The sequence below is a fragment of the Ahaetulla prasina genome, chromosome 5, assembly GCF_028640845.1.
Source record: "Ahaetulla prasina isolate Xishuangbanna chromosome 5, ASM2864084v1, whole genome shotgun sequence".
Taxonomy (NCBI): domain Eukaryota; kingdom Metazoa; phylum Chordata; class Lepidosauria; order Squamata; family Colubridae; genus Ahaetulla; species Ahaetulla prasina.
In genome coordinates, this window is record NC_080543.1 from 1,998,057 (window position 1) to 2,020,639 (window position 22,583).

General features: G+C 45.0%; 1 protein-coding gene across 5 annotated transcripts; it reads right to left on the reverse strand.

The window, feature by feature from the left end:
• Window positions 1–736: 736 nt before the first annotated feature.
• POLD3 (DNA polymerase delta 3, accessory subunit) lies at window positions 737–18,095 on the reverse strand. Of its 5 annotated transcripts, none has more exons than XM_058186061.1 (12): window positions 17,260–18,095; window positions 14,694–14,749; window positions 13,938–14,040; window positions 13,375–13,414; window positions 13,037–13,190; window positions 10,838–11,108; window positions 10,215–10,299; window positions 9,470–9,629; window positions 7,888–8,018; window positions 5,536–5,621; window positions 4,454–4,532; window positions 737–3,333 (listed from the first exon to the last, which is right to left on the reverse strand). In XM_058186061.1, exons 1-12 carry the CDS (start codon window positions 17,392–17,394, stop codon window positions 3,131–3,133), a joined length of 1,503 nt encoding a protein of 500 aa, XP_058042044.1. In that variant the 5' UTR covers window positions 17,395–18,095; the 3' UTR covers window positions 737–3,130. The 5 variants fall into 5 exon arrangements, with proteins under 5 accessions (XP_058042044.1, XP_058042045.1, XP_058042046.1 ...); XM_058186062.1 differs by having other exon boundaries at window positions 13,037–13,169; window positions 17,260–18,087; XM_058186063.1 differs by having other exon boundaries at window positions 7,888–7,997; window positions 17,260–18,087.
• Window positions 18,096–22,583: the final 4,488 nt, after the last annotated feature.

A 22,583-nucleotide genomic window follows, 5' to 3' on the forward strand; every position in this document is an offset into this window, starting at 1 on the left:
CAAGTCTTAAAGTTGCCAAGGTTGGAGACACCTGATCCGGATGTTTTGCAGGCCAGATGTGGTAGCCCTCCCCACAACCAAGTGGCTGACCTCAGGCAGGCTAATAGGTGAAGCTAGGTGCCACCGTGAGATCTTGCTTTAATGAGCGGTGGGTCCCTTAATGACCATTGCAAAAATGGCCATGCATTTAGTGGTTGTGTGATGTCTCACTTAATGGCTACGTCACTTAAAAAATGAATTTCCTGACTAATTGTAGTCAAAACTGAGGACAAACCTGTATATGGAAGTGGCCATGCAGCCAACAAGGGTTGAACTCAAAAGTTCTCGATTGTTTCTATGTCAAGGTATTTCTAGATAAGTCCTGATAAGTCAATAATTCCAGCTGCGTTTAAGAGTGCAGAGAAGAGCAACGAAGATGACCAGGGGACTGGAGGCTCAAACATACGAAGAACGGTTGCAGGAATTGAGTAGTTTAATGAAAATAAGGAATAGGAGGTGACACCACAGCTAAAAGACCTCCAAGGTCCCTTCCAACTCATTTATTCTGTTTAAATTTTTTTAAAATGAACACAAGGAAGACGGCTATGGATGGACTCGCTTTTGAAGTATTCACCTGCGTGGGAAACTTTCCAAAGTTTCAGGGAAGGATGTTGACCAAACAGCAGTAGAGACACAAATCCCAAACCGAACCACCTTTCCCTCCTCCCGCCAAAAACAAATTAAGAGGGGCGAAAAGCAGCATACAAGACCATGTCTTTATTCAACTTGGCTTTTCCGGTATAAATTTCTTGGGGGAGGGGGGAGAAATTGGAGGACAATGTTTTAAGAAAAGACAAAAAAAGAAGGGAAACAACAGAGGCCTCTTAACTCCTTATCCAACCCATAATTCTCTCCAAGAAAGTCAGACTCACTTCTTGCCCTGGGGTTTGACATACAAAACTGGAGTTAAACACTACAGACTGGTTCTTGATTGGAAGTTGACAAACGCACCCACACCCCAAAAAAATATCTGTATTATTATTATTATTATTATTACTGCCCTGGGGCATTCATTGTAAAATGACCCACTAGGATTGCGGTGTTTCCCAACCATGGCAGGTTTTAAGAAGGGTGGGCTTCAACTCCCAGAATTCCCCAGCCGGCTCTGCTTGAATGGGGGAATTCTGGGGGTTGAAGTCCAGCCCACTTACAACCTGCCAAGATTGGGAAACACTGACCCGGAAGCTGATCAAACCAGGGCAAGAGACATTTCTTGCTCTCTGAATAATTTTGGGATCATTTCTGATTTTTCAGCAAGGGATTAATTAAACTTGCTCGTTGAAATCAAAGCTTTTGCAGGCTTAAAATGCTGTGCAGAAATACACTTTAGCTGAAAAAGTGAACGCTTTTTCATTTGGCCTTCTAGCAGACCAAACAGACAATCCATTCTAAGAAGCCATCCGGAATTTTAAGAGAAAGTTTATTGGGGGGGATATCTTCCCGGAAAGCATCTTTTGCCGGATGGCCTATAACTCAACTACCATTATTTGGCTGCAAAAATCCAAACAGCCAGCCCACTAGTCGGGAGAGGAGATGCATGGATGTGCCTAACTATTGAGGGGTTATCTGCATGTCTGCAAACATGAAGCCTTTAATGGCTGCAAAACCACGGTTAACAACTGCTAGAGTTGAACTGGGTTAATCTGTCTGTGTGCGTGTGTCTGTACAATACTTGCCTGGTGTAGCCTGAGAACAACTGATCTGAATTCCTGCTCCTTTTCCGCTCCCCGTTGAGAATATCCCGTGGAAAACCTGGGAAAATAACACTACCCACTTATCAGAAAACTCCTGGAGAAGTGGAAAGGAGGAGGCACACCAGAGAGAGGCAAAACGGTAATCCAAGAGGCAGTTGTGACTTTTGTCACACATAGCTGACAATGTCCAAATTGTAGGACTGGTTGTTTTACCTAAATTTGAGGCCTCTGTAGATCTTTAATTTCTTTGGGAGTTGGGCCCCGAAGCATCTTCCTTCTTGTTCCTTTGATATCAACGGCCAAGTTCTTGAGCAGACCCTGCCCCCAAAATAGCGTAAGGCCACCAATTTTCCACGCATCCCTTCATCCCAGTTTATGGAGGGGCTGCTCTACATCCCCCCGTAGAGGGTCCAAGCCAAAGCCACATTCTTTGGAGGCGGGGAAACCAGGGCAACTGGCTTGTGTAACCATGTTGGGAAGGTATCGGTAGTTATTTCGGCCGATGTGTGAAGGACAGAGTAGGACCTTCCGCCTCAACGGTGCTCCTGGCCAATCCTGAAGGGTTTCCCATTGTGGAGAATTCACAACGACCAATCCGATTAGGGGCTTCAAGAAAGCAAGCCTTGGTCGAGTCCCAGGCTGGGGATCTTTCGGAGGCTGGATCAAAGCTTTGCAGGATCTGAGGAATCCGGAGGGTTCGGTTGAAGGAATCGGAAGTCAACAGATGGCCTTCTTAGAAGACCAAAGTGTCCCTCAACGATCTCAACTTGGCAGTTGTCCCTGGGGAACAGAGGGGCCTTACCGGGCTAGGCAGTGGAGAGCCTTAAAAGAGGCCAGGTCAGATGTTTCCAGCTGCAAGTCCTAGTGGATCATGAAGATTCCGTGGGGATCTTCTTGGAAGCAAGCCCTGTGGAACCATGAAGTCTCGCCTGGATCTTCTTGGAGGCATCTCCCCTGGCTTTCCTCTGGAGACCCCCGTGGACCTCTTGTCAGCGAGGGGGCTAGTTGTGGCCCCAAAGACAACCCCCTTCCCAAGAAAGACAACCACCCCCTTCCCGTTCCCAGGAAGGGATTGCAAACCTGCCACACCTGAAGAGGAGGGATGGCCGTTTCAATTTCTGAGCCAAAGAGGTGGAGCTACCACACCTGAGGAGGACCTGCCTCAAAAGCTCTGCGTTAAAAAGATCAAAGAAGGTGTACTGTCTTCGGCTGAAAACTTCTAAGCACCTGGCTGCCCCCCGCCAAGTCTTCAAGCACCCGGCGTCCGCCTAAATTTCAGGATCAGAAGCTTCTCAAGTCCCGCCGCCTGGATCCCGAGAGCTCACCTAGGTAGCAAATCCCGTGCCTCCAGGGGAAGAGGCTCGCTCAGGCAGGGATTCCTGCAGATCCTCTGGAGCTCATTTCTTTTGGAAGAAGCCCATGATGGAGGCCTGCTTGTTGGCCTTGCCCGGAACCGCCCCTCCTTTCTTGGTGCCTCTCTTCTCCTCTTTGGGGTCTTTTTTCGGGGGGCCAGCAGGGGCCTTGTGAGCCGCGCTGGGCTTGGTGCGGACCTCCTCTTCGCTCTCCGTGCAAGATTCACTCTCGTAGGCTTTTTCCGTCACTGGGGATAAGAGGAGACATAGGTTTAGACCGGGGTCTCCAACCTTGGTCCCTTTAAGACTTGTGGACTTCAGCTCCCAGAGTTCCTCAGCCAGCTTTGCTTTTCAACAGATTTCTCACTTAGCAACATAAATTTTGGGTTGTGAGTCAAGGACCAATGTTGAAAGGAATAACCTTTCTAAAACAGGGCTTCAGTTACAGGATAATATTTGTTTGTTTGTATCCTGCCTTTATTATTTTTACAAATAACTCAAGGCAACAAACATACCTAATGCTCCTTCCTCCTATTTTCTTCACAACAACCCTGCGAGATGGGTTGGGCTGAGAATTGACTGTCCCAAAATCACCCTACTGGCTAAGGCGAGACCGGAACTCGGCATCTCCTGGTGATTGGCCCAAAGTCACCCAGGCAGCTTTCATGCTTAAGGCGGGACTAGAACTCACCGTCTCCTAGTGTTTAGCCCAAAGTTATCCAGCTGGCTTTCATGCCTAAAATGGGACTTGAATTCACCACTTCCCATTTTGTAGCCAGATGCCTTAACTCTAGACCAGAGGTCGGCAACCTTAAACACTCAAAGAGCCACAAAGGCCCTAACCGGAACCCTCCCCATTCCAATTCTGCAGCCAACTGGAAGTCCGGTTCCCCCCACCATAGTTCTCTTCCTAGCGCAGCATCCTTTTTCCTCTACTTTATTCTAACTGAAAGCCCTATCAATTGTGAAACTGATTGGCGACAGGGAGCCGCAGCCGAAGGATAAAAGAGCCACATGCGGCTCCAGAGCCACAGGTTGCCGAGGCCTGCTCTAGACCAAACAATATGGCTAAGCTAAAGCTTTGTATGCGCTTCTTGGCTGTCCCAACACTCACCAGGTGGGAACACCTGACTTCCATAGGTCCAAAGGGGTGGGGGTGGGGGGCTGGACTACAAAGAGGTTCACCAGAGACAGGTGACATCTCAGGAAGGAGCTGCCAAGGGCACTTTATTTAATTTATTTATATAAATATTTATAACCCGATGGGACATTCTCAAGCAGTTACCGTAATTAAAAACCAACCAATCCATTCAGAACCACAGGAGGGCACTGAGATTCATTGTGCCCAGGGACACCTGAGCTACCTACCGATACAGCCTTCCTCGTCCACAAAGGTTCTGGATTTCAAGACACGTTTCCGCTTGCGTTTCTTCACTCCCACGGAAGCCTGAAAGAGGGCAACGGAAAGAAAGACAGTGAGAAGTCCCTGCCCTACTCAACCATATTCAACAAGCACAATTGTCGGTCACCGCGGGAGAATGTTTTATTGTGGGTGAATAAAAGCCGGGGGATATGCCTCAGGGAATAGCCTTCTTGCAAGGAGAAGAATCCGGGCACACCTGTGTGCGTGTGGCATCTGGGAGAAAAAAAGATCCAGGGGATTTAGAGAGCCCTCGGCTGGATCCAGCAGGACTCGGCTCGGGCTGTTAACGTCAGCCGTACGGAATCCTTTTCTACCAATACAGGTAGTCCTTGACTTACGACCACAATTGAGCCCCAAAAAAGCAAGACCCTTTTTTTAAAGTGGGTTTTGCCTCATTTTACGGCCTCTCTTGCCTCAGTTGTTAAGTGAACCGCTGCAGTGGTTTAAGTTAGAACCAGGGTTGTGAAGTGAATCTGGCTTCCCCCGATTAAGCTCGCCGGTCGGAAGGTCGCTAAAGGGGATCGCATCTCACTCACTCACTCACTCACACACACACGATGCTGCAACTGTCATAAGTACATGCCAGTTGCCAAGCATCCGGATTTTGATCATGTGAAAAACGGTGAGTCACTTTTTTCAGTGTCATCGTAACTTCAAACAGTCACCCAATGAATGGTTGTAAGTCAAGGACCTCCTATTATTATCAGGCTGGAGGCACTATTCAGGATAGACACACACCCAATGTTCTGTTCCTTCCCTCCTTCCTTCCTTCCCTCCCTCCCTCCTCTTTTCCTTCCTTCCTTCCTCTTTTTCTTCCTTCCCCCCTTTCCTTTCCTTCCTTCCCCTTTCTCTCTCTCCTTCTCTTTCTCATCTTTCTTGTTTCTTTCTTGTCCTTCTCTTTCATCGCTTTCTTGTGTCTCTCCTCTCTTTCCTTTCTGTCTGTCTCTCACACATTTTTCTTTCTTTCTCTTTCCTTCCTCCTTCTCTCCTCTCTCACACCCACACACCTGTGCTTAGGGGTATTTACCTCCACAGGTGCAGGGGCTGGCTGTGGCTGTGGCTTCTGAGCTGGCGCAGGAGGATTGTCTTCAGAAATTGCCAGTGAGGAAGAATCTGCAAGAAGAAACAACACTGTAAATTTGACTTGCTGTTGCCTGTGTGACTTCAGCTGTATCCTTTCCTTCTGCAAGTCAACAAATGACTCCATGAGCCTCCAGGACTGAGGGAGGATCAGAGTATGGCTTTCCCTGTAGTGATACCTTCCCTGCTATCTGCTTTATGTATGCCAAAGAAACATTGGGCTAAAGACTGTCCAGTCTCCCTTTATGTCCACTTTTATTGGGCAGTTCTGTTTTGGTCATGAAGTAGCCACAAAGTATGTTCTGGATCTGAAACTGGTTCATTCTGTTAAGTCAGCGACGTCCAGGATGAAGCTGAGTGGCATTCAGCGCAGCACAGAGAAAAAAAAGTTGGAAGGGACCTTGGAGGTCTTCTAGTCCAACCCCCCCCCCTGCTCAAGCAGGAAATCCTAGACCATTTCAGACAAATGGCCGTCCAATCTTTCTTCTTAAAGCCCTCCCAGTGATGGAGCACCCATAACTTCTGGTGGCAAGCTGTTCCACTGGTTAATTCTTCTCCCTGTCAGGAAATTTCTCTTTAATTCCAGGCTGGTTCTCTCCTTGATTAGTTTCCATCTGTTGCTCCTTGTCCTGCCCTCGGGTGCTCTGAATAGCTGGACCCCCTCTTTGGGGCTGCCCCTTAGATACTGGAAGACTTCTTTTCATTAAACTAGACATCCCCAATTCCTGCAACTGTTCTTCATATATTTTAAGCTTCCAGCCCCCTAAATCATCTTTGTTGCTCTTCTCTGCACTTTTTAAAAAAAGTCTCAAAATCTTTTTTATATCGTGGCAACCAGTCAAATGTTGCCCAAACTTGAAAATAAGCCTAAATAAGCCTAAAGACTAATAATTACTACTAGTAATGCCCTAAGAGTTTACTTGCAAGAGTTTTTCTAATAACTGGTACTTGATAGACCATTTCCCTGTGATACCAAAGGCTTGACATGATCCTTTAAGAAACCACTGACCACTGATGGAACCTCCATCTAAATTATCTACTTCTATACCTGTTGGCAGAATGTTGGGTCCTTGAGTGGCGCAGACTGCTAAAACAGTCTGTTATTAACAACAGCTGCCTGCAATTACTGCAGGTTCAAGCCCCACCAGGCCCAAGGTTGACTCAGCCTTCCATCCTTTATAAGGTAGGTAAAATGAGGACCCAGATTGTTGGGGGCAATAAAAGTTGTATATAAATATACAACTAGGATGAAGACTATTGCTTAACATAGTGTAAGCCGCCCTGAGTCTTCGGAGAAGGGCGGGGTATAAATGTAAATAAAATAAAATAAATAAATAAATAAAATAAAAAATAAAAAATGTTCCTGGGACATTATGTACAAATTACTTCCTGTTATTTGGTTCTGAATCTCCCAAAAATGACCTTCGACAGATGAATGCTTCTACCATACAAGGAGAGAAAAATAATTTGTCCGTTTTCCCTATTGTTTATATCAGCGGTAGTCAACCTGGTCCCTACCGCCCACTAGTGGGCGTTCCAGCTTTCATGGTGGGCGGTCGGGGTTTTGTCCGATACTTTCCTTTTTTTTAATTTAATTGACTTTTTTAAAAAAAATTCATAGCATTATTTAAAAACATTTTCATTAGGTTTTCATAAAATTCCCCGTGACAATTTAAATTTCTGAAAATATACTATTTGTATCACCCGCACATAAGTGAAACTAAATGGCGCTATAGTGCAACCGCAAACAAAAGAGCCTCGTCCCAGAATAGCTCGTGCATGTCCAGCTGTAACAGACAAGCAGAGCTGGTAGCCAGTGCCCACCCTCAAACCCACTACACGATGCGCGAGAGGCATGTGCAGACGACGATATATAGCGCGTTACTGTGGAACCGGTGGGCGGTTAAATTTTTTTACTACTAACAGAGATACAAAAGTGGGCGGTAGGTATAAAAAGGTTGACTATCCCTGGTTTATATGGCTTGGCTGCATATGTAGCCTTTTGTTCTTCGTTTTCAAAGGTTCCAGACGGTCAGGAAGGTTTAGTGGCCTTTACATTTTTGCAGGTTGGGAAGCCCAGCCAAAGATTTACGAGGGTTCAAATTGGTTCAAGGGTTGATTTAAATCAGGGGTCTCCAACCTTGGCAACTTTAAGACTTGTGGACTTCAACTCCCAGAATACCTCCCAGCCAGCAAAGCTGGCTGGGAGTTATTCTGGGAGTTGAAGTCCACAAGTCTTAAAGTTGCCAAGGTTGGAGACCCCTGATTTAAAGTGTCGGTGAGGCCCACTTCTACTCACCTTCCTCATCATCGCTGCTGTCTGACTGAGGCTGTTTGATTCGGCGCCTTTTCTTCTTCAGGCGGCCCGTTCCTTTCTCCTCCTCATCAGACACGTCTGTCCTCTTTGCTCTGGGAGAACAGAGATCTCGGCTTAGGTTAAAAAAAAGGAAGGAAAACAAAAGCTTTGCCGAAGCAGGTATTCCTCAACTTACAACCATTCGCTCAGTGTGACCGTCCAAAGTTACAACGGCACTGAAGAAAAAGGGACTTATGACCGTGTTTCACACGTACGAACGACCGTTGCAGCATCTCTACGGTCACGTGATTTACATTCAGATGCTTGGCAACGGACTCATATTTGTCCCGGGGTCATTTGATCCCCCCCTTTTTTGCAACCTTCTGACAGGCAAAGTCAACGGGGAAGCCAGATTCACTGAACAACGCTGCTACTAACTTAACAGCTGCAGTGATTCACTTAACAACTCTGGCAGGAAAAGTCGTAAAATGGGTCAAAACTCACTTAACAGCCCCCTCTGACTTAAGCTAGAAGACAATCTCTTATTGAGCTTTTAAAATAAAATAAACAGCTCAGTGGAGAGTCCCCTAAAGAATCTTCCTAAAACTAAGTACTCTTTGTAGGCACAGAAGTTAGGTTTTCCTTATAAATTTTACAACTTTCAGCCAGGACTATTCTGCCACCATTAAAAATTGGAGCCAGGCAAGTCAGTCAGTCAGTCTGTCTCCTTCCTTCCTTCCTTCCTTCCTTCCTTCCTTCCTTCCTTCCTTCCTTCCTTCCTTCCTTCCTTCCTTCCTTCCTCCCTCCCTCCCTCCCCCCTCCCTCCTTTCCTTCCTTGTTTTTTAAAGGGATGTTATTCTTCTAATTGATCTCTACTCAAATTGAACTCTGGTGCTGGAGAAGACTCCTGCGAGTCCCTTGGACTGCAAGGCGAACAAACAAGTCAGTTCTAGAGGAGATCAACCCTGACTGCTTTTTAGAAGGCCAGATCCTGAAGAGGAAACTCAAAATACTTTGGCCACCTAATGAGAAAGAAGGACTCACTGGAGAAGAGCCTAATGCTGGGAAAGATTGAGGGCAAAAGAAGAAGGGGACGACAGAGAACGAGGTGGCTGGATGGAGTCACTGAAGCAGTCGGTGTGAGATTAAATGGACTCCAGAGGATGGTAGAGGACAGGAAGGCCTGGAGGAATGTTGTCTATGGGATCGTGATGGGTCGGACATGACTTCGCAACTAACAACAACAATTCTTGTAATTATTTTTTCCCCCTGAATAATCTCACATGCTGGCTGGGAAATTCTGGCAGCTGAAATCCACACATGCTGTCTGGGGGATTCTGGGAATTCAACATCAAAGCTTTGATTATAGCTTTTAGGTCACAGAAATTTCGGGAGCTGAAGTCCACACATCGTGGCTGGGGAATTCTGGGAGCTGGAGTTCATGAATGATGGCTGGGAATTCTGGGAGGCAAAGTCCACATATCTTAAAGTTGTCAAGGCCTGGAAACAGCAGTATACGTGATGCAATGAATCACACGAACGACCAAAGCAGCCTAGATCACCGAGGAAAAGACAAATCCGCTACCTTTTCTTATCCCTCTGCTGCCCTCTGGCCGGCTCGGCCTCCTTGCTGGCCTTCTCATGACCAGGAGGATTAAGGGGAGATTTTGGGTCCGTGGAAGAAACCGGTGACTTTGACGTGGATCGCTCTTCCTTCTGTTGCTCGGGTTCAGCTCTGGCTTTGTCTGCACAGAAGTGAGGAAAAGAGGAAAGTTAGCGTGTGATGATCAAGATGGGATAAGTACCTTCAGAGGGATGAACCCCCGTAAGTTCATCCTGTCAGCCTCCAGCGGCAGCAGGCCGCCTCCAATCAAAACCAGTCTTCCATCTTTTTTTAGAACAGGAAGTCCTCGACTTACAATCATTCCTTTAATGACCGTGCGAAGTCATACCGGCAGTGGAAAAAAGTGCCTTATGACTGTTTTACATTCTTATGAATTTTGCAGCATCCCCGGGTGGTCACATGGTCAAAATTCGGACACTTGGCAACTGGCTCACATTTAAGGACGATCGCAGTGTCTCCGGGGTCACGTGATCCCCTTTTACGACCTTCTGACAAGCAAAGTCAATGGGGACAGCCAGATTCGTTTAACAACCGTCTTGCTATCTGAACAAATGCAGTGATTCACTTAATATGTGGCGGGAAAGGTCGTAAAATTCACTTAACAAAAAATTTCACTTGGGAATACCGCATTTAGACTCAACGGCAGTCGTCGTAAGTCGAGGACTACCTGTACTTACAACGGAGGAGAAGATACAGAAGAACTCACCCTCTTTGCTAACAGCTGCCTTGCCAAAGAAGTTGTTCAGGATATTTCCTTTCGTTGGGGCTTTGCTGTTGTTGGTCACCGAAGCCTAAAAAGTCATTAAAAGGAACAGTTAGGAAAGAAGATATCCCGGAAACAGAAGAAAAATCAATAAAACCACTTCAGGGATGACCAAGTCTTTACAGGGAGTCCCCAACTTACGACCATAACTCAGTCCAAAATTCCTATTCAATGAGACGCTTGTTAAGTGAGCTCTGTCCCATTTTACGACCTTCTTTCCGTTGTTAAGTGAACCACTGCAGTTGTTAAGTCAGTAGCATGGTTGTTAAGTGAATCCGGCTTCCCCCATTGACTTTGCTTGTCAGAAGGTCGCAAAAGGAGAATCACGCAACTCCCGGGACGCTGCAACCGTCATAAATGTGAGCCAGTTGCAGAGAGTGCGAATTCTGATCACGTGACCAAGGGAGGAAAAAATGGTCATGTCATTTTTTTCCAGTGTTGTTGTAATTTCGGTCGCTAAATGTAAGCCGAGGACTATGGGCTTGAAGATGTGTGGACTTCAACTCCCAGAATTCCCCAGCCAGCCCGGGTTCTATCGCCAAGTATTTGAAGCATTTAAAACTTACGCTGGGCGTCTCTTTGGTCTCCAGTTTAGCTTCCTTGTTGATGTTCTTGGTTTTGGAGGTTGCTTTGGCCGCAAACATTCCCATGATGCCTTTAATTGGCTGGGCGGGCTGCTTGGAAGAGGTGCTTGGGGCGTGGCCGTTGAGCGCGGGAGCGAGGTGCACACTTGTGGCGGGAGGCGGAGGCTGGGGGGACACCTGGGCGGGGGTCTCAGCCTGGGAGCCTTCAGCGACAGGCCTGATGATGGCGTCAGGACAGCAAATGGCGCTAAATCTAGGGACAGAACAAACACATTCAGTTAGCAATGGAACTAAATACAGGCAGTTCCTCAACTTACAACCATAAATGAGCCCAAAATGTATGCCGGTGAGTGAGAAAATTGTTACGTAAAACTGCGAAAGATCTGGAAACAATTTTAGCAACCAGCAAAGTCCTGCCTGGCTTGCTCAGATCCATTTGTCCCAACTTGGTCAATTAGGAAAGAAAGACCCCTGGCCCATGATTAGCCAAAAGTGCACAGGTGGTCCTCGAATTACAACAGTTCATTTAGTCAGAAAGGACAACAAAGAATGTTCTTTCTGCACCAACTCAGGAAGCTCAAACTGCCCAAGGAGCTGCTGATCCAATTCTACAGAGGAATTATTGAGTCTGTCATTTGCACCTCTATAACTGTCTGGTTCGGTTCTGCAACCCAACAAGAAAAACACAGACTTCAGAGGATAATTAGAACTGCAGAAAAAATAATTGCTACCAACTTGCCTTCCATTGAGGACCTGTATACTGCACGAATCAAGAAGAGGGCCGTGAAAATATTTGCAGATCCCTCGCATCCTGGACATAAACTGTTTCAACTCCTACCCTCAAAACGAGGCTATAGAGCACTGCACACCAGAACAACTAGACACACAAGGACAGTTTTTTCCCGAAGGCCATCACTCTGCTAAACAAATCATTCCCTCAACACTGTCAGACTATTTACTGAATCTGCACTACTATTAATCTTCTCATCGTTCCCATCACCAATCTCTTTCCACTTATGACTGTGTGACTGTAACTTTGTTGCTGGCAATCCTTATGATTTATATTGATATATTGACCATCATTTGTGTTGTAAATGTTGTACCTTGATGAAGGTATCTTTTCTTTTATGTACACTGAGAGCATATGCACCAAGACAAATTCCTTGTGTGTCCAATCACACTTGGCCAATAAAAAAATTCTATTCTATTCTATTCTATTCTATTCTATTCTATTCTATTCTATTCTATTCTATTCTAGTGACAAAGTTCAAAGTTAAAACAGCACTGAAAAAATCGACTTAATACAGTTTTGTCACACTTACAACTCTTGCAGCCATCCCCATGATCATGGGATCAAAATTCAGACACTTGGCAACTGACTCATCTTTACGACGGTCGCAGTGTCCCGGGGTTACACCATCCCCTTTTGCGACTTTCTGACAAGCAAAGTCAATCGGGGAAGCCAGATTCACTTAACGACCTTGTGACTAACTTAACAGCAGCAGTTAACAGCAGTATCCACTTAATAACTGTGGAAAGAAACATCGTAAAATGGGGCAAAATCCATTTTTTCTGCTAAGTGAAAATACATTTCACATAATAATAATAATAATAATAATAATAATAATAATAATAATAATAATAATAATAATAATAATAATAATAATAATAATAATATTTTAATTTGTATACCGCCCTTCTCCCGAAGGACTCAGGGCAGTGAACAACCAAGTAAAATACAACCACAGACAAATACAATATTAAAAATAGCCCTTAAAAAACTTATTCAATTTGTCGAAAAAATTTAAAATACAAATTACATAGCAGAACTCAGCAGAAGAGTCAAAGCTGGTTCAGAGATTTCTGCACGCAAAAGATACCGTTAACTTTCCCTTGGTCCCGGACAGTCCCCCGCCCCAATTGGCTTAACAGTCAAGGTCCAATCAGGTGTTAACAAATGGTTTAAGCCCTCTCTTTGTGCAATGCCGGCGGCTGACGCTTCCCATGGGACAGTACATCTTGGGTTCGATTCCTGTAAGTTCCCTCCCTGCGTCCCCCAGCCCCACTGCTCCCTCCCACCCCACCCCACCGTTACTGATGTCAGGCTGTCAGCTTGCAATGCGTAGCTCAGCAGAACGGCCGCCATGACGCCAACAATTGCCTTGCCACGATCCCACTCACTTGCCACAGTTCTCGAGATTTGCCTTGAGGATGTCGTAGTCGGTGTTGAAGAGGGGGCTGCTGTCCCTGAGCTGGGCTTTCTGGATGCTGTAGACATGCACGCTAGCCAGCGTGGAGAACTTGGACTTCATGGCTGGAAAGGAGGCAGAAGCCGCTTGAAGAAGGGAGGGAGGGAGGTTTTCTCAAAACAAGTGGGGTAAACTGGGTGCCTTTGGGCCAGTCTCTCCCTCTCAGCCCAACCCACCTCACAGGGTTGTTGTTATGGGGAAAATAAAAAAATATACCAAAAAAATTGTCGTATTTTTCAGAGGTGATTTTGAAGTTTTGTACAAACTTACCTTCTAATTTATCTTCTCTCACTACTGCAACCTTATGGTACTAAAAAGAAAGGGCAGCTTGTTACTTTAGCAAATATTTAGAATAGAATAGAATAGAATAGAATAGAATAGAATAGAATAGAATAGAATAGAATAGAATAGAATAGAATAGAGTTGGAAGGGACCTTGGAGGTCTTCTAGTCCAACCCCCTACATCAATCTCTTCTTAAAAACTTCCAGTGCTGCAGCATTCACAACTTCTGAAGGCAAGTTGTTCCACTTATTAATTGTTCTAACTGTCAGGAAATTTCTCCTTAGTTCTAAGTTGCTTCTTTCCTTGATCAGTTTCCACTCATTGCTTCTTGTTCTACCCTCAGGTGGTTTGGAGAATAGTTTGACTCCCTCTTCTTTGGGGCAACCCCTGAGATATTGGAATACTGCTATCATGTCTCCCCTAGTCCTTCTTTTCATTAAACTAGGCATACCCAGTTCCTGCAACCCTTCTTCATGTTTTAGCTTCCAGTCACACTTTCTAAAGTCTCAAAATTTGTTATCTCCCAATATGTCAAGACTTTCTAACTTACGGTGTGCCCGTTCTGAACAAGGTTCCCTGCCAGTAAATAGGTGACATGCAACTGGGCTCCAGCATTCTCCTTCCGTTTCCTTTCTACGTAGTCATATAACATTCTGTAAAAAAGAGGGCAAAGACCGAGATTAAAACGGACAATTAATTTTTGAAATTTTCAATAACTGTCCACTGAAAAACTAAACAAGAGCATATGTCAGCCAAAGTAAGCTTTGCAGCTCAAGATTAAACAGCTGAAATTAAAAGAGGTTTGGCCCAGTCGCTAAGGCACAAAGCTAAAAAGCAGGAGACGGTGAGTTCAAGTCCTGCCTTAGCCATGTATGCTAGCTGGGTGACTTTGGGCCACTCCCTCTCTTTGAGGGTAAGATCCCTCCCCTAAAGGTATTCCCAAATTAAGATGGACACGTAACAAAGCCTCTTACACGTAGTCCTGGAATTTCCATCGCTAAATGAAGCGGTCTTTAAGCAAAACATCACGTGGCTGGGCTGCTCAGTGACGGCAGTCCAGATTGTGGCTCTTATAAGCAAAGTCAGCTGGGAAGCCAGATTAACTTAACAACTGCAATGATTCATTTACAAAGTGTAGCAAGAAAGGTTGTACAACGGGGCAAACTCACTTAACAACAGTCTCACTTAGCAACAGAAATGTTGGGCTCAATTGTGGTCATGTGAACGACATGAGGATTACAGATTATGTGGCTTCAGTTTTTCAGTCTGGATTATTAAGTACAGGCAAGAGAGATCGATAACTTACTGCTTTGCTTGATTCACATGAACCCCCAAGGTAAAGCTCAGCCATTTATATGTTACCTGCAAAGGAAGGCATGCCATTATTTTAACAAAAACGCCACCACGGATTGAACCTCCACTATTGCAATCATCCTGGAGTTGGGAAGACTCCTTGAGCCCACTGAGGGTGACCCCTCCAGCCTCTACTCTACAGGTAACTGTCACTACATGTACTGTTCTTCACAATGCAATTCTTCAGAATATAATTCATTATACCTCACAGCTGACTTTTGGGGGAGCCATAAACCTTGGCTGTAGAAAGTCATTTGAGGTTTGCATGCAATTATGCAGGCATAAATAAAATTACTATATAAAATTACTATATATAGAAATTAAATTATTCTTATTCTTAAACAGGAGGCCGTCCCAATTGTTGTTTGGACAATTTATTGTTCTGGATAGGTCATCCCATTCTTTTCTCATTTAAACTCTGTGTATGTGTGTGTGCAACCAAGGTATGTGTGTTTATATATAATGTATACATATATATAGTTTATATATATATATTTATTGTTCTGGAGAGATCATCATATTCTTTATTTATTTATTTATTCATTCATTATTATTTTTTTATTTTTATACCGCCCTTCTCCCGAAGGACTCAGGGCGGTTAACAGCCACATAAAAATACAATACAATATACAATAAAACCCATTTAAAAAACTTATTCAACATTGGCCAAATTAAAACTATAAAAGACATAATATAAAACCCCGTTTAAAATCCAATTTAAAACCCATGTTATTCTCTCCCTCTCCCTCTCTCTCTTCCCCGAAAATAAGACCCTGTCTTATATTTTTTTGAACCCCGAAATAAGCGTTTGGCCTTATTTTTGGGGAGATCTTATTACTTTGGGGCGTGTGGAGCAAGATGGGGCTCCTCTTGCCATCTTACCTGATTTCCAGCTTTGCATTTAAATATTTTCGTGGAGGGCTTATTTTTTGGGGGGGGGGACTTATTTTAGCCCATGCACTCAAAAGCCCGATTGGGCTTATTATCAGGGGATGTCTTATTTTCGGGAAAACAGGGTATAAATACAGGCATATACACACACACATATATAGGTCTTTGGTTATTCGGGTTTTCTCCCGCATAAAATTGGAAGTGTCTTGGCGACGTTTCAACGAAGTCTCATTCGTCATCTTCAGGCTTCAGCTTCGTGCTTCTAGGAGCAATGTGTGATCGCAGCTGTTTCTTCCTTTTAACTGCTAGTGGGGGTTTGAACTGATTGGGTGGGAGCTTGGCTGTGTTCCGATTGGATGGGGGTTTTTTTGTGCTCTGATTGGCTGGGGGTGTGTCCTGTTTGGGTGGGGGTTGGTTGCGCTCAGATTAGTCTGAGTTGCAGCGGGATTTGAGCTAGTGAGCTGCATTGCTGTTGTTTGGCTTTGTGGTCGTGGTCGTGCTACATCTTCATGATGGGTGTCAGTCTGCTGCATGTATGGATTGGAGGGGTTTGAAATGGCTAATGTTGCAGCTGCGGTCTGGCTTCTTGTCCTTGTGCCAATCAGAGAACAAAAAACATCCAATCAGAGCACAGCCAAGCTCCCACCCAATCAGTTCAAACCCCCACTAGCAGTTAAAAGGAAGAAACAGCTGCGATCACACATTGCTCCCAGAAGCACGAAGCTGAAGCCTGAAGATGACGAATGAGACGTCGTCGGAGCGTCGCCAAGACACTTCTAATTTTACGAGGAGAAAAAACCCGAATAACCAAAGACCTACATACAAACACCCGCGAAAACTTCAGAAAACACACACACACACATATATATATATACACATGTGTTTATACACACACATATATAAACACAGGCACACATACATAAATATATAGTGTTTGTTTATACACACACGTGTAGTTTATATATTTAATTTTCTGGAGAAGTCATCCCATTCCTTTCCTCATTTACTGCACACAGGCAGACACCCAGAGAGAAATACATTTATTATCACTTATCATGATTTCCCTTAATGCAAAAAGAGGGGGGGACTGCAGAGTTCAGGGCTGCTCTGGATTGGTGGGGGGGCGACACATAAGCCCCCTCCCCAAATGAAGGGAGACGCAGAACCAGACCTGCCACTTGAAAACTCAGCCTCCCCCCCAAAAAAAAAAGTGGGATCCTTTTGACTCTTGGAGGGACCCGAAGGTCAAAAAGGCCAAGAATATTATGGGATGTTTGTAGTCCCTTGTAGAGCAGCGGCACATTAAGGCCCCCACTGGGGCCTCAGGGGTCGCCCCTTCGAATCCCTCTTGCTTGGTGCCCCCCTCCCTCAAGAGACTCTCGGCCTACCACAGTCCCTATCGCCCGCTGCGGATGATGGGAGTTGGAGTAGAGCAGGTTGCCTTCGAGTTGGGGGGGGGGGAGGCAGGCGGCTCTAAAAAGGGCCGCAGCGCCTGAGAAACGCAACTGGACGCATTTCAACCATTAAAAACGTTTTTATGTGTTTTATTTATTTGCAATAATAAAGGTTTTTTTAGTGACACACAGCCTTCCCACAGATTTTCCCCCACCTCCCTCATCCGCACTCACCACTCGGTTCTGGTCCGTGACGAACTCGTCGATGTTCTCCAGGTAAAGCTCGTCCTCCATGACGGGGCGACCCGGGCCCCGAGATCCCCACAACGCCCCTTCCTCTCCGCGACCACCCGCCGCCGCCGCCGCCATGGCAACGCCAGGCCGCGGTCCCTGGTTTCGCGCCTGCTCGCTACGGCGGCCGAACGGAGACAGTTCCGGCGAAGCTAACGGCGGCCGCGCAGGGACAATAGCCCACAACAACCGCCGCAGTTAGGGCGCATGCGCTCTGGCCCCCAGCCACCGTTCACCGCCACGCCTCTAGATCTCGGGTCCGGTGGGCGTGGAAAAGATGCTTGAGTTCTAACATCGTCAACCCGGCGCAGAGGATGATGGGATTTGGAGGCGCTGGATAGGCAGTGACAAGTAGTCCTCGATTTACGACCCAACGGAGCCCAAAATTTCTGTTGATGAGCCAGACCTTGGTTTTGTGCTCCACTGGGGTCGTAAGTCGAGGATTTGCTGCAGGCGCCAGATAGATGACCTCCAGGGTCTCTCTGTATAATTATAGAAATCTGGCTTAGATGGAGGGGGGGGGGAAAGGGGTTTTTCTGCTTTGTTTTGCAAAATTGCATTATTTGTTTTTTAAAAAAATTGACTGCTCTCTTCCATCTCCAACCTATCCTTCATCCCCCCCCCAATTCTTTCTTATTTCCTTGCATTCCAAATGGCTTCACATGCACACAACACACAAACACACAGCAATGCAAAAATCCAAGAAAGCTGGATTGAGTCTGTCATTTGCACCTCTATAACTGTCTGGTTCGGTTCTGCAACCCAACAAGAAAAACACAGACTTCAGAGGATAATTAGAACTGCAGAAAAAATAATTGCTACCAACCTGACTTCCATTGAGGACCTGTATACTGCACGAATCAAGAAGAGGGCCGTGAAAATATTTACAGATCCCTTGCATCCTGGACATAAACTGTTTCAACTCCTACCCTCAAAACGACTCTATAGAGCACTGCACACCAGAACAACTAGACACAAGGACAGTTTTTTTCCTGAAGGCCATCACTCTGCTAAACAAATAATTCCCTCAACACTGTTAAACTATTTACTAAATCTGCACTACTATTAATCCTCTCATAGTTCCCATCACTCATCTCCTTCCGCTTATGACTGTAACCTTACCTGTATCCTTACGATTTATACTGATGTTGTTTCCTGATTGCTTATTTGTACCCTATGATTATCATTAAGTGTTATATCATTAAGTGTTAATTTTGTACCTTATGACCATCATTTGTGTTGTAAATGTTGTACCTTGATGAAGATATCTTTTCTTTTATGTACACTGAGAGCATAGGCACCAAGACAAATTCCTTGTGTGTCCAATCACACTTGGCCAATGAAAAATTCTTTGCTATTCTGCTATTTCTCCCTTTTCCCCTTCCTTTTCTGCAGCCCCCCGTCCCCTCCGTGCATCTTTTGGGTTTCCTCCGGATGTTTCCTGTTTTTGCAAATTTTGGGGCCAATTTCCTGCCCGTTTTACGTCTGTCGCTTTGGGCCTGGCGTGCGGTTGTGGCTGTGACGGTGTTTTTGTTTTCTGCTGGCACAGCTGGACGGGGGAGTTGTCTATCCTGGAAAGAGCTATTTTGAGAGGTGCGTTTATATTCCTCTCCTGGAAGGCCAACTCCCGCCAGACAAATTATGACAGTCAGTCCTCGACTTACAACCGTTCATTTAACGACCGTTCAAAAGTTACAACTGGACTGAAAAATGGGACTTAAAGTGTTCCAATATCTCAAGGGTTGCCCCAAAGAAGAGGGAGTCGGGCTGTTCTCCAAAGCACCTGAAGGCAGGATGAGAAGCAACGGATGGAAACTCATCAAGGAGAAAAGCAACCTAGAACTAAGGAGAAATTTCCTGACAGTTAGAACAATTAACCAGTGGAACTACTTGCCTCCAGAAGCTGTGAATGCTCCTACACTGGAAATCTTTAAGAAAATGTTGGATAACCATCTGACTGAGATGATGTAGGGTTTCCTGCCTGGGCAGGGGGTTGGACTAGAAGGTCTCCAAGGTCCCTTCCAACTCTGTTGTTGTTATAATAATGTTGTTAAACTTGTTTTTCTGTTTTTACGTAGTTTTTTTCACAGTTACAACCTTTGCAGCATCCCCAATGGTGATGTGATCAAAATTCAAACGCTTAGCAACTGACTCATATTTATGACGGTTGCAGTGTTGTGGGATGATCATGTGATCCCCTTTTGCGACCATCTGACAGCCAAAGTCGAGGGGGAAGCCGGATTCGCGTAACAATCGTGTTACTAACAACTGCAGTGGTTCACATAACAACAGCAAGGAAGGTCGAAAAATGGGGCAAAACTCACTGAACAAATATCTCGCTTACCAACCAAAATGTTGTGGTCATAAGTCAAGGACTACTTGTATAGGGTCTCCTGCTTGAGCAGGGGGTTGGACTAGAAGACCTCCAAGGTCCCCTCCAACTCTTTTATTCTGTTACATACAGAATGTCCTTGTTTACAAAACCAGTTCGGATGGACTTCGCTTTCTTCCTTCTGACCCCAAATTATTATTAGCTGGAGAGACATTAAAAGAGAAAAAGCAGGAAGGGTTGATTTACGTCAGAATTCGCCCCTTGTGAACCAGGCGGCAAAAAAAACTCTGGAATTCTCCCCGCCTAGCAGCTGGAGGAAAGTGATGCAACCTGGAACTCAAAACACTTCCGATATTTTTCCTCGATTTTCTACCCTTGCTTGGACTTAGAATAACTTTATTGTCACTTGGAATGAACAGCAGTCGGCATACATTAAAATGAAATTTCGTTGCATGCAGTTCTCAAAGGGTCACTACCTCCAATATATACTACATAGGTAAAGGTAAAAGTTCCCTTCGCACATCTGTGCTAGTTGTTACCGACTCTAGGGGGGCGTTGGAGGATTGGACTAGACTCTAGAAAGAGTGCAGAGGAGAGCAACCAAGATGATTAGGGGACTGGAGGCTAAAACATATGAAGAACGGTTGCAGGAACTGGGTATGTCTAGTTTAATGAAAATAAGGACTAGGGGAGACATGATAGCAGTCTTCCAATATCTCAGGGGCTGCCACAGAGAAGTGGGAGTCAAGCTATTCTCCAAAGCACCTGAGGGTAGAACAAGAAGCAATGGGTGGAAACTCATCAAGGAGAGAAGCAACTTAGAACTAAGGAGAAATTTCCTGACAGTTAGAACAATTAATAAGTGGAACGACTTGCCTGCAGAAGTTGTGAATGCTCCAACACTGGAAGTTTTTTTAAGAAATATTACCTCCAAGGTCCCTTCCAATTAACTCTGTTAATCCATAGTCACAAAAAAATATAGGTGAGTTTGGAACGAGAATCTCACCTAACCCTAACCCTGAAGCCAACCTGGTTTAACCCTCAGCTTCACCCCAAAGACTGTGGCCCCCCACCCTCAAATGGCCAGGTCATGAGATGCCATCGGAAAACTTGGCGAAAGGCTTGGAGACCATAAAATTCTGCCCATCCCTGCTTTAAGCGCGTCACCACCCAGCAATTAAAAGCAATGCAAAATCTTAATTTTGCTCTTCCACGCGCAGTTTCAAGGTGAAAACTGTTTTATGAGACTGCTCCACAGAACATCCCTGCCGCTGAAAAAAGGGGCAACAGGAAGTCAAGGTAGAGAAAGAAAACGGTTGCAGGAATTGGGGATGTCTAGTTTGATGAAAAGAAAGACTTGGGGTGACATGATAGCAGTCTTCCAGTATTTGAGGGGCTGCCCCAAAGAAGAGGGAGTCAAGCTGTTTTCCAAAGCACCTGAGGGCAGGACAAGAAGCAACGGATGGAAACTAATCGAGGAGAGAAGCAACCTTCAATTAAGGAGAAACTTCCTGACAGTGAGAACAATTAATCAGTGGAACGGCTTGCCACCAGAAGTTGTGAATGCTCCAACACTGGAGGTTTTCAAGAAGAGACTGAACAGCTGCTTGTCTGGAATGGTCTAGGGTTTCCTGCTTGAGCAGGGGGCTGGACTAGAAGACCTCCAAGGTCCCTCCCAAATCTGTGATTCTATTTTTCTGTTATTCTGTTAAAATGCTGCCCCAAATAAACGCCAGGATTTGTCCAGGCATTTCCCAGCAGACAAGAGTACATTGAAGGAACAGCAGCATTGCCGACAAAGTTAGTCTACTACAGATAGTTCCAACCTATGTCCAAAATCAGAACTCTTGGTTGTTGTTCTGTGGGGGCTTTTTTGTTTGTTTTAAACCAATTTTTATTGATTTTTTTTCCTTCACACATGAACAGAGTATCGGCCATATCATATCTTATACAACTTATCATATCCAAATACATTTTACTTAGTTACAATTTCTGCCAAAATATTATTTTTCCATATTTTTAATCGTATCTTAATATTTCTATGCTTGTTTATATAAACCACATCTCCTTTCGCCCTCAGGTTTTAATTTCTCCATTTTTACTGATATACAGTAAAATTCTCTTTTATTATATTTTAGATAATTCAGTCTTTATCCTGATACGTTCAAACGTGTTCGGGGTTCATCTTTTTTGGTTACACCAATCTTTCTTCTCTTTCTCGTTCCTCTCCCTTCTTTATTTTGTCTTTCCTATTTTCTTCTCTCCTCTCCTACTCCTTCTCTACTTCCCCTTCCTTTCTCCCCCTCCTCCTTTCTTCCTCCCTACCTAACCTTCTCTCCTACTCTTATTTCCCCTTCCTTTCTTCCTCTCCTCTTCCCTTTCTTCTATTCCTCTCTCTGTGGTTCTGTTGGCAAGTGGCTGTTAAATGTGCCGTGCCGGATTGAACAACTGTGGCAAGGAAAGTCGTAAAATGGGGGAAAAACCTCACTTAACAACCGTATTGCTTAGCAACCGAAATTATAGGCTGAAAAAATGTTCATGGATGTAAATCGAGGATTACCCGTGCACCTTTTTCCAACTCTGCCGCAGCTCAGGCGCAAGGAAATTCCTTCAGATGGCTGGGAATTGTGTGCTAAGCTCCCTTCTTAAGATATGAAGTCCGGAAACCAGCTATAAACGAAGCACGACTGCGACAGAATCTGTTTCCTTGTCGCGTTTGCAAAAGGAAACGGATTTATGAAGTCACTGTGACTTCCTTCCTGCTCCTAGGGCTCTCGGCCATGGCAGGCCAAGAAGGAAAAAGAAATAGGTTTTTGCCTTCTCCCAAAATAAATTAGTCATCCATCCTCTGGGAAGACGGAGGTGCTGAATGCACGCATCCTAATGGAATCAGGCCAAGGGGAGTGTGGTGCCCAGGTGCAGCTCAGAAATCTTA

Coding starts and splice junctions, on each gene's coding strand:
- POLD3 (XM_058186061.1), bottom strand. CDS start 17,394: ATGGCGGCGGCGGCGGCGGGTGGTCGCGGAGAGGAAGGGGCGTTGTGG. Junction 14,750..17,259: donor TCACGGACCAGAACCGAGTG/GTGAGTGCGGAT, acceptor CTTCCTTTGCAG/GTAACATATAAATGGCTGAG. Junction 13,191..13,374: donor GAGAGAAGATAAATTAGAAG/GTAAGTTTGTAC, acceptor CCCTTCTTCAAG/CGGCTTCTGCCTCCTTTCCA.